General features: G+C 44.1%; 1 protein-coding gene across 3 annotated transcripts in view; it reads right to left on the bottom strand.

Annotated features, from left to right (window-relative positions):
- Positions 1–442: 442 nt before the first annotated feature.
- The window catches only part of nherf4b (NHERF family PDZ scaffold protein 4b), a 28,286-nt gene continuing 13,780 nt past the window's right edge, over positions 443–14,948 (bottom strand). The window contains exons 1-11 of one of the 3 annotated variants that reach the window (XM_034098564.2): positions 7,186–7,256; positions 5,236–5,260; positions 4,675–4,739; positions 4,382–4,593; positions 4,106–4,310; positions 3,857–3,993; positions 3,018–3,222; positions 2,734–2,930; positions 2,444–2,653; positions 1,203–1,425; positions 443–1,107 (exon numbers count right to left, since the gene is read on the bottom strand). In XM_034098564.2, the coding sequence (XP_033954455.1) occupies positions 1,106–1,107; positions 1,203–1,425; positions 2,444–2,653; positions 2,734–2,930; positions 3,018–3,222; positions 3,857–3,993; positions 4,106–4,310; positions 4,382–4,593; positions 4,675–4,739; positions 5,236–5,260; positions 7,186–7,219 (1,515 nt within the window). In that variant the 5' untranslated portion in view covers positions 7,220–7,256 and the 3' untranslated portion in view covers positions 443–1,105. Of the gene's footprint in view, positions 1,108–1,202; positions 1,426–2,443; positions 2,654–2,733; positions 2,931–3,017; positions 3,223–3,856; positions 3,994–4,105; positions 4,311–4,381; positions 4,594–4,674; positions 4,740–5,235; positions 5,280–7,185; positions 7,257–14,948 lie in introns of those variants that run through there. The other 2 variants (XM_034098563.2, XM_034098565.2) reach the window with 2 other exon arrangements.

Genomic DNA, 14,948 nt, shown 5'->3' with positions numbered 1-14,948 from the left:
TTGTTTGCCATACGGCCACTAGGGGGTGCAGTAGGCTGTGTCTTGTATGAATGTGACATGCGTACATTCAAATAGATAAAGATAACAGATATGGATAATAAATTAGAGACATTTAAATAGGAATACAAGTGTTTATGTAGGCAACATTTGTATTATCATAGCTATATAAGTTTCAATGGTTGGCTATTCACCTTGAAGACGGGAGACGTCATGTAATGAAAATGAATTAGATCCATTATGGGCACCATCTCCCGACTCAGAAATGTGTGTCTTGTCTTTTTATTATACATTTTCACATGGCCCATATATGTTTTTGTCTAATGTATTTTTTATTACTGGCAGTTTAATATGGCAAATGGCTGCAGATTATTCAGAAACATAGGAAGGCCTAAACGTACAAAATGTACTATCAGTCTCATTCTCAATAAACATACACTCTCTCTGCAAGAACAAACATTTAATAGATATTGTTTTATTACATTTTAGTTTATACAGTTTCCGGTACTTTAAGCAGAGGTGGGAGAAGTACTCAGATCTTGTACTTAAGGAAAAATAGAAGTAGCCTTACAAAGTGTAGGAATACTCTGTTACAATTAAAAGTCCTGCATTCAAATTATTAATCAAGTAAAAGAAGTACAAAAGTATTGGCGTCAAAATATACTTAAATGACCAAGAGTAAAGATAATCATTGTTATTATTATAATTATTGATGTTTAAATATGAGTATCCCAGCTGGTAAAGGTGGAACTCATTTTAATTACTTAATTTACTGCTGGGTAGCATGTGAATTTAGTCGCGGTGTAACTAAAGTCTTATTTAAGTGTTGATCACATATCATTATTCCATATCAGCAAAGTAACTACGTTAATGTAGAAAAAAGCATCTTTGACCAATATACAGTAATGCTGTTAATACCAATAATACATGTAAAATATTTATAAGAAGAAAAATAATGTGAAGTGTGTTTATAATAATGTTATACAATCATTCTTTTTGTTCAGCTCAGTTTGAAGTCTCTTCAGTAGACGTATGGGATGCAGAATATCTTCACAATAGGGTGAATATCTTTGTCACTCACAGACATGATATCTCATTATTTTCTTCCTCCTGGTGAGATGCAAACAAGAAAATATGGTTAAAAAAGGTGGTCACTGATGACATTATAATTATGTGAAAAGGCTATGTATAATAGTTATACTCACATTTCTTCACCTCACTGTCAGGGATGTCTCTTGTCGGTGTGTCAGTCTGCTCGCGCCTCATGTTAGTCTTATACATGACTAGTAAATAAATAAAATGTCCTCCTTCTTTCACAAGCATAATCACGTCCTCCAGAGACTTATCTTCCACATTTTGTCCATCGACCTCCATCACAACATCACCCACGCACAGTCCAGCTCTCTGACCAGAGCCCCCAAAAGCCATCTAAAGGGGAAAAAACATGTGACAAAATTAATTATATCAACAAGATCCTGACCTACATCCTTCTACCACTACTAAGTTGACAAAGTGCAGTGGCGGGAAGTGACTGAGAACATTTACTCAATACTGTACTTAGGTATAATATTGAGGTACTTGTACTTACCTTGAGTACTTCCACTTTATTCTACTTTATACATCTTCTTTGTTATATCTCAGGACATTTTTATGCTTTTTTGCACAACATTTATTTTAGACTCACAGTTCATTTAATAAAAGACACACAGTATATGCTTATATGATACAATGCAGTACCTTTCTACCAATACCAACACTAAGTACAACGCATATAGAACTGGTTCCACTTTTATAACAACTAAAATGTAAACAAAAGAAACAGAAACATATAACACTGTCAAAGAAGATATTCTGCATAATGACTGCTTTACCTTTAAGCAAAAAGGTGGGAAGTAACTAAGTACATTTAGTCAAGTACGATTTTGAGATACTTGTACTTTACTTGAGTATTTCCATTTTTTGCTACTTTGTACTTCTACCCCACTACTAAATCGTGTAACTTACTACATTTTTTGTATGTCTTAAGTTACTTTGCAGATTTGGAGTACACTTGGAGACACAAGCTACCCTGCAGTATACAAAGTCATTACAACTAGCTGCACCTTTTCCAGCTTTGATAACACTATAATGCATCAATAATTATAATCATAATATATAATACATATTATCCTGAAAATGACCAATCTGCATAATGAGTACTTTTACTTTGATACTTTAAATATATTTTGATGCCAGTACTTTTACTTGAGTAATCTTTTGAATGCAGGACTTTTACTTATAACAGAGTATTCCTACACTCTGGTACTTCTACTTTTACTCAAGTACAAGATCTGAGTACTTCTACCATCTCTGTTTAAGTATACATTGCTGAGATTTAGACTCTGATATTTATACTTTTACTCTAAGAACCTCTTTCAACACTAACTAATACAGCATTGTATCTTACCTGACTGATGAAGGTCCCAGGACCCTGTGGAACACTGTCCAGGTTAAAGCCAAACCCCAAAGGGCCTTTTTGGACGGAGCAGTGTCTGGGCTTACATGAGTCATCCATTTCCTTTTGTGGAGCCTGCTCTGCTGCAGAGGCTGATACGCTGCTCTCCTTTTCTCTCTCGACAGCAGCATCCTCACAGAAGAGAAGCGGGGATAGACCCAACTGCATACACAAAACAAAGGATTATAAACTCACATTTTTCTTCTGCTTTTGAGATTAAAAGTGTACCAAGTGATGCCCACCTGGGTGTAAAACTCCAGCCCCACGAGAGTGATGGTGGTGAGAGATATCTGTTCTCCACTCTGTCTCACTCTGTCAACTATCTCCTCATGCTTCAATGACTCCACCGCCTCCCCATTGACCTCCAGCAGCAGCTCTCCATCCTTCATACCTGCCTTCTCTGCAGGACTGCCACTCTTCATCGCACGCAGAACATGGGCTTATATTGAAAAAAACAGATATTAAAGTGAAAAAGTAAATTCAGGAATGCCTGTGTGTGAATGTTGCCCTCTTTTTATCCTCTCACATTTGCGTCCTGATGCTGCCTTCTCCAGCTTAAGCAGGAAGCCGTAGCCGTCGGCCTCTGACACCAGGTGGAGTCTTCTGGCTCTGTGAGGCAGGTTATGTGGAACAGCCATGGCGGGCAGAATGGGCCTCCGCTGACGCAGGTAGTTCTTCTCACTCTCACCGTCAATCACAAGGATGGTGATGTGATTGCCACATTTTTTAATCTACAGCAAAAACATTATTTTACTGCTAGACAAGATTGGATGTAGTAATTGCTATGTTGAAATTGTAAGCATCTCTCGTAGGCATTAAGGTTTAAAAGAATACATCATCGTTTTTTATATAAATTACTCACACCATAGTTATCTGGCATGCCTCTACGGTGAACGAAGAATCTATAATGGACAATAGACTTGATGAATTGAAGTAAATGGTGGCAGTACAAGTCTCGTTAATCCAATGTCATGCTCACTACTTCCCAAATACATGTATTTTGTTTAAGACAGGCCTAACAGGCAGGCAAAATAAAGCGCCCGTGCAATTGCGAAAAAATGCATTTGTTTAGAAAGTAGTAAGTGGTTCGATAAATGAGACATAGTTTATAACTCATACGTTTTGTGAGAGATTTGATGGATGTTTTGATATGGTTTTGATGTTATTAGGCAGCCCCGATTTACAAAAATTAATCAAGACTTCTCTTTTGTTTTTGGATTCTTCTTCCCCATGGAGGCATGCAAGACAATTTATTTTGTAAAAAGTAATTGATGTACAAAAGATCATTTTGGGGGTGAAGTTGTTGTTTAGTTGTATTTGTTTATTTTTTTCTCAGAAGTTGATTATATAAACAGACTGTCTTACCATCCTGCTGAGTGCGGAGTGTGTGAGATCAGACACTGTTGCTCCGTCTATCCACACCAGGTGATCTCCTTTACACACCCCAGCCTTTTCCGCTGCACCTCCTGCTGCCAGGCTCACAGAGAAGCGACCTTTCTCTCCTACAGAGCAGGAACAGGAGGAGCAGTTGAATAACACTGCACAGACTTCAATTCAACTGTTCGCTTAGTCATCAAACCCTGACGTTTCTTTTATCAGGACGGTGAGAGTTACCTTCCACGGGTATGAAGTTGATGCCCAGACCTGAGGCTGGATCCCTGGTGATGTGGCAGAGTCTGGGTGGTCTGCAGCCCTCGCCCTTGTGCGCACTGACCAGACTTTGAAGGTCTTCACCTCGGGACACAGCCTGCTCGTACTCCTCGCCATCCAACAATAATAAACATAACTGATTTCCACTGAGCCTTATCTTCCCAGCCACCTGATTCATACAAAAAGAAGATAGTTAGAATCCTGTTAGGCTTGGAATAGGCTTCTAATAGTCCATCTTACCTCAGGGTGAGGGACGTCCTCCACAAAGCAGTTGTTGACTTCCAGAAGCCTGTCTCCATCCTTAAGGCCACTGAACCCTGCCACGCCTCCTGACACTACATTTCTGACGATGTGACCCTGGCGTCCCCTCTCCACCCGCAGATTAAAGCCGTAGGACTCCCCTTCGTGTCGTTTAAGAACACACAGACGTGGGCTGGGTGTGAACACAGAGTCTGAGCCGAAGGAGACAGAAAAGTGCGTTAGAGCTGCTGGGGTAACAGAAGATACACAGAAATAAGTATGAAGGTTTATACCTGCATCTTCTATGGTGACCATCACTGGGTTGTCTATTCCCTCTTTTGGATTAAATGTAAATGTCCTGCAAAAAGAGAAATTAGAAACATTGGACTCAAGTTTTACTTACAAATATAAGAATCGACTAATTGGGTGGGTTTTGGAAAAAAGGAAAAACTGTACATTTTCTTTCCTTGAAAGTCAATCAATCATTTTCCATTTTCTGTGAAATATTAGTTTCACAACCTCACGTGTAATTATCATTACAACATGAATCCACGGACAACCTTATCTTGGGCCCAAAGCATAAAGATTACTTTGTTCCAAAAGTCATATTACATGTCACAAGACATATAACACATTTTCAATTGTACGTACATACTAAACTTTAATGTGATACAGCCGTTTTGGCAAGTCATGAATCTGTCGTTTTTAGGATGAATGTCCAACTTTGTTTATTGCTGTGCCTTACTATCTTATCATTATTTTTTTGTAATGACAATTTAGTGTTCATGTTTTTCTTAAGTTTAAAATAACAATAACATGTATGAGGATTTTACAAAATATAAAAGTAGACTTACTCTGTTAACCGGATGATTTCCAAACCTTGAAAAACATATTGCATAATGAGTTTATTAGCTTTTGCAGAACAATAGGGAGAGACATTTCATAATCAGACATCTCTGTCATTATTTTTGAGTTACTATATTCATTTTTTTATTCATTAACACAACACACACCAGATCAAATGTAGCATTGCAACACAAATCAACAAGTATTATTTGTCGCCTGTCAAATTATGGTATATTCATTTGAAGGTACAGCTCTGTAAAACGTCTGCGCTGTTGAGTCCACTAAACTGTTAGGCATCTGCATAACAGAAAGATTGGAGCCTCGGTAAACATATCTGATGACTTTATGTGGTAAGCACCATAAAACAGGGTTTCCTTTATGTAATTGTCCTTAGTCTTTGCCCAGGGAAGGAAATCAAAAACCAATCAAATGGAAATGTCAAATGAACATATAACCCATTATCAAAGGCACTGATACTATCAGACAGTCATTCTTAAATGTTAACGTGCATTAATGTAATAGCAGACAATTTAAGAATCAGTACATGGGTTTAAAACAACAGAGATATATGTATAACAGAGTATAGATCGCATTATACATTTGTTTCCACTCTGACGATTTAATATTGATGGGGTCACTAAATTAAATCTGGTTTAATGTGAAATGTACATTGAAATATCACATCGAAAAACATTCTTGGTCAATTTCTGTTTCTATTTTGAGAAAATACTTCTACTTCTTAAACTTAGTAAGCTAAACTTAGTAAAACCTCCCATTGCATTGTGACGTTGCTAAAAACACGGCTGGTTTTCTGAGCTCATAAAGAGTTGACTTTTTAGATACATTTGGTTCTTACAGGACAACTACACTACCAAAATATAAAATGATATAAATTAGTAGAAATTAATAAAACCTTCAACATCTGCGGCAGTAAAATAACACACAAATATAAATACTTCAGTATTATTAATCCAATAACAATTTACTTCTCATGTTTTCTAATTTCTAGTATTGAATCCAAGATTATCCCTTATATTAGAGTGGTTCTACAGTGTGGTATTCGAACATTTGCTTAAGTAGATGTTGTGAATGGGCTTCAAGAGCCTTTTCTATCAATGAAGCAGTCTTTAACACTTACCTCTCTTTACATTGTTATATTCATTGACTTCTATTGCTCTATACAAATTAAAAAAGCTTTGTATATGCTGTAGCCAACATATGAACTATAAATAAAGGTTTAATAAAAATGGATTCAATGAATAATCTCAAATACAAAAGCAAATTTCAACAGATGACACCTTAAAGTGTCACTGTTCTGTATGCTGCTTATCTGCCTGACTCATAATGTCAGTGACACAGAGTGCTTGTTTCTTTGACACAGTGTCACATAAAGCAAACTGTTTCAAATGAATAATGTAACCCGCTTAGCTACCCTCTACTCCCAGATAATATCCATCTCTCACATCACATCTATGTAAACGGCCCCTCTCGTGAATAGCTCATACGACGGGCACTTCAGAGCAGCTAATGGGTCACTGTTTGTTTTTCCTTACCATAAAGCTTATTTTTAATGTCTTAGGTCATAGAGGTCTTATAAACACATAAAATGAGCTGCTCCAACTGCATGAGAGGAGAATTTTTAGTTGTGAACAATCACATTTAGATCTTTCTTTGCAATATCGGAAGCACTATCTGGACAAACATTGTCCAACAAATCAAGTTTTAGAAATGTAGTGTTATATTTAGAAGCTGTATTTCTTTACACACATACAATGGTTGCTCATCATCTAAATGTATCTGATCCTTAATGCAGCACAGTCGAATTCAATCAAACACAAAAATACATTGAGGGGAAAAAAGGACATTAAGTATACAGACAAAAACATGCATGAGACAGTACATATTAGATAGTTTTATAAAATAAATTTAGGAATTGTGGAAAGGTTTGAATGTATTACCTGTACTTGATTTCATGTTGTGTCTCTTACCCATCACAGAGGGATGTTACTGTGGGAGGACTGCACGTACAAACATTTATACACAGAGACTCCTCCCTTTCAAAGACAACAGGTTTAATGTTTAATCTGTGTGTGAAATTTTGAGCACACTTAACCATGTGTTACGTCTCCTTGTAGACACAAAGTGCAAAACACATAACAAGATATTACTCCTCGTTCTGTCTGAATAAAATCTTATTTTACTTAAAAAGTTACAACTATCTGTGTTGTGTGTGTGTGTGTGTGTGTGTGTGTGTGTGTGTGTGTGTGTGTGTGTGTGTGTGTGTGTGTGTGTGTGTGTGTGTGTGTGTGTGTGTGTGTGTGTGTGTGTGTGTGTGTGTGTGTGTGTGTGTGTGTGTGTGTGTGTGTGTGTGTGTGTGTGTGTGTGTGTGTGTGTGTGTGTGTGTGTGTGTGTGTGTGTGTGTGTGTGTGTGTGTGTGTGTGTGTGTGTGTGTGTGTACGAGCTGTGCTGTGTTCGCATTAGTATTACATCCAACACTGACTGTCCGTGCCAAGGCCAAAGCTCAGTGACAAGTTAGACAAACAGACGAACAATCCGATAAAAATAACAGTGTAGCAGCGGTGGAAATGGAGATCATTCACTTTAGATTAATTATTAGAAAGAGGCTTGAGGAGTAACGGAATACATGGAACAGGATAGTGTAATCAGGCTACAAAAATGCTAATTGTATTCATACAATACATTGACTTTATTTGTAATTGTGTAAAAAAATAAAGCATTGATTAGCAAGCAGGACCTGCAGGAACAGAGAATGGTGATGGATGGAGCTGGGAAGAGAGAAGAATAAAGAAAACAGAACAACTTTATTATCGGATATTAAAAATTCAATTTCAAAACAAGTTGCCGCTCCTACAGTTTTCTAGTGTGTAAAGATGATTTCACTTGACCTATGCAAATTATCACACTCAATACATGTGTGTCTCTGGGGGGTGCATTGTGCCTTTGATGTATATAAATAATATACCATAACCAAATACTATTACGTACAGTGGAAATCAGGTTGCCAGAGCAGGTCAGTGTGCATGTTCCTCAGGGTCTCAGCAGTTACAGGTGAGGGAAAGGAAATAAAAGAGAAAAAGGTCAGTAACAACACTTTAAAGTAACACAACAGTAACACTTTGAATAATTATCTCTTCTAATAATTTTCTCTCAGTAATCACTCAACTACTGTCTTTCCAACAAACAGATTGACTCACCCTTACTGTCATCACAATGAAACACGTCCAGAAGAATGTCATGCAAAGCTCCCTGCCTGCCTTCGACTCTCCCTGACTGCTTCCTTAGCACCCGGTGGATGGCGCAGTAGGCTACTCTTCAAATGTTTCACGAAATACTTACCATCATGACTACTCTTACTGTTTAAAATGTTGGTTTTGTAGGAGCAGACACAGTAGCGGTGGCTTAAAGCCCAGCTCTGCTCCGTGCCGTCCGTTAGATGAGCCTGGTCAGATTAATAAGAGAAGGAGTTCAAAACACCGGCATAAAAGTTATAACAATAATCTGATTTTAATGGTAAAAAGACACAATACGAAAATACAGAGTGCCCTGTAACAGAGCACTCCGGGCTCCCCGCTCCACTGCCGTGCGATACAGGTACCGGGACCAGCCAGTCAGCAACAGGGGGCACCGTGCATGAATAAACAACAGTATATATGGACATTTTTGGGACGGAGAGTCACTGCTTATCTTCCACTGGATTCTACTCCTTTAATTTCCCAGGGAAGGTTTCACACAAACTATTCTTTCTCAAACAATCAAACATTGTACACAGATATATTAGTATCAAACATTGTACACAGATATATCAGTACTTGAAATTATATTGGCCCCAAAAAGAACCTTGAAAAGGACATGTGTGTGTGTGTGTGTTAAGATGAAGTGTGTGTGTTTGTGTGTGTGTGTGTGTGTGTGTGTGTGTGTGTGTGTGTGTGTGTGTGTGTGTGTGTGTGTGTGTGTGTGTGTGTGTGTGTGTGTGTTGAGAGGCGAAGTCACACACACACGCCCCACACACACACACACACACACACACACACACACACACACACACACACACACACACACTTCATCTTACCACACACACACATGTCCATGTCCTTAAGCAGTGACTCTCCGCCCCAAAAATGTCCATACTGTTGTTTATTCATGCACGGGGCCCCCTGTTGCTGACTGGCTGGTCCCGGTACCTGTATCGCACGGCAGTGTCACAGTTTGCTTTCTCACTCACCTATTTTCTGCATTAACTTTCCTTAGTCACCTGGTAGTCACACCCTGTCTCTCTCTCACTCTGTTGCACCCATCAGCTCCATTAGTATTTAGGCCCACTTCACTTTCACCTCAGTGCCAGATCGTACTTTGCAGCATGCCAGTCTTTCCCGCATTACCCTTCAGATTGCTCTCCCGGTTTCGACCCTGCCTGTCCCTGACCAGCCTGCCTCGCCTGCTCCCTGACCCGTGCTGTACCTGCGACTCCCGTCCTGCTTTCTCCTGGAACCCTCGCCTGTCCCCGACCAGCCCTTTGCCTACTATCTGCCGTTTTGTCTCCTACCAGCCTATTGCCATCAATAAAGCTGATTACCGACTATCCCTGGTTTCCCGTGTTCTGCACTTTGGTCCTCAGCTCGATTGTGACAGAACGATCTGGCCAGAAATGGACCAAGCAAACACCGGGTCTCCTAGAGACCGCTTTGAAAGGGTTGAGGATGCCATCCAAAGACAGGAGGTCACGATAGCTACCTTAGCTACCGAGACCCACCAGACAACCTCAACCCAGGGACAAATGCTGGATTACCTTACCTCCCAGATGCAACAGATGGGCGCCACGGTACAACAGCTAACTGCTACCATGGTTGCTACCGCCCCTCCGCCCGCAGCTCCGATGCCCGCTCCAGCCCCGGGCCCGACGGGATACGCTCCGGAGCCTCGTGTGGGAACGCCGGAACGCTACGCTGGTGAGCCGGAGGGATGCAGTCCTTTTCTCACAAACTGTTCCATATTGTTTTCACTGCAGCCCCACACCTTCGCCTCCGAGGCAGCTCGTGTAGCTTTCACCGTTAATCATCTGACGGGAAGAGCCCGGTTATGGGGAACTGCAGAGTGGGAGCAGCAGACGTCAGCCTGCGCCTCTTTTGCTGCATTTTCCGCGGAGATGCGGAAGGTGTTCGGTTCCGTTCGTCTGGGTCCCGACGCTGCCGGGGGTCTGCTGAGTTTGAGCCAGGGTTCCGGCACGGTGGTGGATTACGCTCTTGACTTCCGCACCAGCAGCCGCCGCAGCAGCTGGAACGAGCCGGCGCAGTGTGACGCATTTCTGAGAGGATTAGCGGATTATATGAGAGATGAGCTGGTTTCCTATGATCTCCCTGCTTCCTTGGATGGGTTGATTGAGCTCACCTCTCGGATTGACAGACGAATCCAGACCCGGAGAGGAGAGCAACAGACGCGAGCGGCGGGCCGCCGCTCGCGACAACAACTTCCGGTTTCTGGGAGATTTCGACTTCCGGTTTCGGCGGAGAATTCCCATTCCTACTCTGACTCACGGTACGGGGAGGCCGAGCCCATGCAAGTGGGTCGTACCAGTCTTACCTCTGGGGAGAGGGAGTTACGTCGAAGAGGTAATCTTTGCCTTTACTGTGGTCAGGCTGGACATATGGTTTCCCGTTGTCCGGTAAAAGGCAGAGCTCATCAGTAATGGGGAGTATACTGGTGGGCCAAACCTCTGAGCTGATCCCCAATCTAAGACCCTTGTGCCATGCTCAACTCCTCCTGACAGGCAAATCTCAGGCTCTGGCTGTTTTTATCGACTCCGGATCAGATGTCAGCATCATTGACGAGGAGCTCGCACTACAGCTGGGCATCCAACAGGTTCGGTTGCTCCAGCCGGTACCGGCTAATGCTTTGGATGGTCACCTACTGGGAACAGTGACACACCAGACGACGCCGGTACATATGCTCATGTCGGGGAACCACCATGAGACAATCCAGTTTCATGTGCTACGGTCCCCCCAAATCCCTCTGATTTTGGGCTATCCGTGGCTCCGCCGCCACAACCCAAACATTGACTGGGCAACTGGGTCTATCTTAGGTTGGAGTTCCTCCTGTCATCAGGTTTGCCTCAAGCAGGCTTCCGCACCTCAACTATCTGTGGATATGAACCTGGTTCCGGATGTTACTGGGGTTCCGGCAGAATATTTGGACTTTAAGGAGGTTTTTAGCAAGGCTAAGGCGACATCTCTCCCACCTCATCGGCCCTATGACTGCGCCATTGAGCTACATCCAGGAGCAGTTCCACCCAAGGCCCGGTTGTACTCGCTTTCGGCACCAGAAAGGAAGTCCATGGAGACTTACATCAATGACTCTCTGGCTGCAGGAATTATTCGTCCTTCCACATCACCCGCAGGAGCAGGTTTTTTTTTTGTGGCGAAGAAGGACAAGACCCTGAGACCCTGCATTGACTATCAGGGCCTGAACGACGTCACGGTGAAGAATCGTTATCCCTTGCCACTCATCTCGTCAGCATTCGAGTTACTACAGGGGGCTACAATCTTCACTAAGCTGGATCTACGAAACGCGTATCACCTGGTACGAATCCGTGAGGGGGACGAATGGAAGACCGCCTTCAACACCTCTTCAGGACATTACGAGTACCTGGTGATGCCATTTGGACTTACCAATGCCCCTGCAGTTTTCCAAGCATTGGTGAACGACGTACTCCGGGACATGTTGGATCGTTATGTTTTTGTTTATCTGGATGACATTTTGATCTTTTCAAGGAACCTCAAGGAACACGTCCATCATGTCCAGACGGTCCTCCAGAGACTTCTGGAGAACTCGCTGTTCGTCAAGACGGAGAAGTGCGAGTTTCACACTTCCTCGGTCGCCTTTCTCGGCTACATCGTGGGTCAAGGAAGTGTGGAGATGGATCCTTCTAAGGTTTCTGCGGTTACTTCGTGGCGGGTCCCTGATTCCCGGAAGGAGCTGCAGCGTTTCCTGGGATTCGCCAACTTTTACAGACGGTTCATCCGTGGCTACAGCACCGTGGCCGCCCCGCTCACCGCCCTGACCTCGTCCAAGGTGACGTTCCGATGGTCCCCTGCTGCCGAGGAGGCTTTTCAGGACCTCAAGGGCCGGTTTACATCGGCTCCTATCCTGCAGGTACCAGATCCTGCTGGTCAGTTGGTGGTGGAGGTGGATGCTTCTGACATTGGGGTGGGGGCCATCCTGTCGCAACGTTCTGGGGAGAACCAGAGGCTCCATCCCTGTGCTTTCTTTTCGAGGAGATTGAGTCCGGCGGAGAGGAACTATGACGTGGGGAATCGGGAGCTTCTAGCAGTCAAGTTGGCGTTGGAGGAGTGGCGACACTGGCTTGAGGGGACAGAACAACCATTTCAGGTTTGGACCGACCATAAGAACCTGGAATACATCAGGTCGGCCCAAAGACTGAATCCCCGACAAGCCAGGTGGTCGTTATTTTTTACCCGGTTTAATTTTTTCCTCTCCTACCGCCCGGGCTCCCGCAACGTTAAGGCCGACGCTTTGTCCCGGCAGTTCGAGAGGGGGGGAGACAACTGGGGTATTCCGGACACTATTCTCCCTGCTCCTCGGGTGATCGGCGTCCTCACTTGGGAGATTGAGGAGAGGGTTAAGACCGCTTTGGTGGACCAACCCGGTCCGAGTTCTTGTCCTCTCAACCGTTTGTTTGTGCCTCAGGTTTTGAGGGCTGAGGTGCTTCAGTGGGCTCACAGATCCAGACTTTCCTGCCACCCTGGAATTCAACGTACCAAGGGGAGGGTTCTAGAACGGTTCTGGTGGGCCACGCTGGAGGCTGACACTCGGGAGTTTGTGAACGCCTGTCCTGTGTGCAATCGGCACAAACCATCTCATCAAGCGCCAGCGGGACTCCTTCATCCATTACCGGTTCCACGTCGCCCTTGGTCACATATTTCATTGGACTTTGTGACTGGTCTACCACCGTCCCACGGACATACTGCCATCTTGACGGTGGTAGATCGGTTTAGTAAGATGGCTCATTTCGTACCCCTGCCTAAGATCCCGTCAGCTAAGGAGACGGCAGAACTGATTCTTATCCACGTTTTTCGCATTCACGGACTGGCGACTGATGTGGTTTCTGACCGGGGGCCCCAGTTCACCTCTGTGTTTTGGAGGGAGTTTTGTGAACTGATCGGGGCGACGGTCAGTCTCACCTCCGGGTTCCACCCACAGGCCAATGGCCAGACCGAACGGAAGAATCAGGAGATGGAGACCACTCTCCGCTGCATGGCTTCCGATCATCCCACAACCTGGTCAAAACAACTCCTGTGGGTGGAGTATGCCCACAACACCCTCATCAGTTCCGCTACTGGTCTTTCCCCTTTTCAGTGTGCATACGGTTTTCAACCCCCATTGTTCTCTGCATTGGAGAAGGAGGTTACCTGCCCGTCTGTCCAGGCTTTCATCAGACGTTGTCGGAGGACTTGGAGGCAGGCTCGAACAACTCTGCTTCAGTCTGCTAACCGGTACGCCACATCAGCGAACCGCCGACGCACCAAGGCACCTGTGTACCAGGTAGGCCAGAGTGTGTGGCTTTCCACTCAGAACATTCCCCTTCGGGTGGAGTCTAAAAAGTTAGCACCCAGGTTTATTGGACCCTTCGAGATTGTCAAGGTCATTAACCCCGCAGCAGTTCGACTGAGTTTGACCCGGAACATGAAGATCCATCCCACCTTCCACGTTTCCAGGATTAAACCGGTCCGGGAGAGTCCTATGATTCCCGCCGCCCCTCCACCACCACCCCCTAGGATGATCGATGGGGGCCCTACCTACACCCTTCGTCGTCTACTCCGTTCCCGTTGCAGAGGAAGAGGGGTTCAATATTTGGTGGACTGGGAGGGCTATGGTCCCGAAGAAAGGCAGTGGATTCCTGCTCGCCATATCCTCAACCCTCAACTCATCCGAGACTTCCACCTGCGTTACCCGGAGCAGCCTTCTAGGACCCACGCTCAACCAGGCGTTAAGCCAGGGGGCATTCGTCCGCTACAGACCAGAGGCTTCGTCGAGGGGGAGGGGGAAGCGTCATCAGTCGAGGAGGACGAGGATTTCCAGGAGGGAGAAACCGAGAGAGCATTCTCAGATGAGTATTAGCCTTTCCCCATACCTCCACCTTCCACCCTTTGTCTGTAAGGTTTTTGTTTATTCTTCTTAGATATATATATATATATATATATATATATATAGTTTTTCTTTTTTTTTTTCTCTTTTTCTCCTAGAAATTTTCTTAGACGTCAGGAGCCGTCCATTAAGGGGGGGGTTCTGTCACAGTTTGCTTTCTCACTCACCTATTTTCTGCATTAACTTTCCTTAGTCACCTGGTAGTCACACCCTGTCTCTCTCTCACTCTGTTGCACCCATCAGCTCCATTAGTATTTAGGCCCACTTCACTTTCACCTCAGTGCCAGATCGTACTTTGCAGCATGCCAGTCTTTCCCGCATTACCCTTCAGATTGCTCTCCCGGTTTCGACCCTGCCTGTCCCTGACCAGCCTGCCTCGCCTGCTCCCTGACCCGTGCTGTACCTGCGACTCCCGTCCTGCTTTCTCCTGGAACCCTCGCCTGTCCCCGACCAGCCCTTTGCCTACTATCTGCCGTTTTGTCTCCTACCAGCCTATTGCCATCAATAAAGCTGATTACCGACTATCCCTGGTTTCCCGTGT

Source organism: Pseudochaenichthys georgianus, chromosome 14 (assembly GCF_902827115.2).
Source record: "Pseudochaenichthys georgianus chromosome 14, fPseGeo1.2, whole genome shotgun sequence".
Lineage (NCBI taxonomy): Eukaryota > Metazoa > Chordata > Actinopteri > Perciformes > Channichthyidae > Pseudochaenichthys > Pseudochaenichthys georgianus.
The sequence above is the reverse complement of the archived record's forward strand: the minus strand, read 5'-3'. Positions and strand labels throughout refer to the sequence as shown.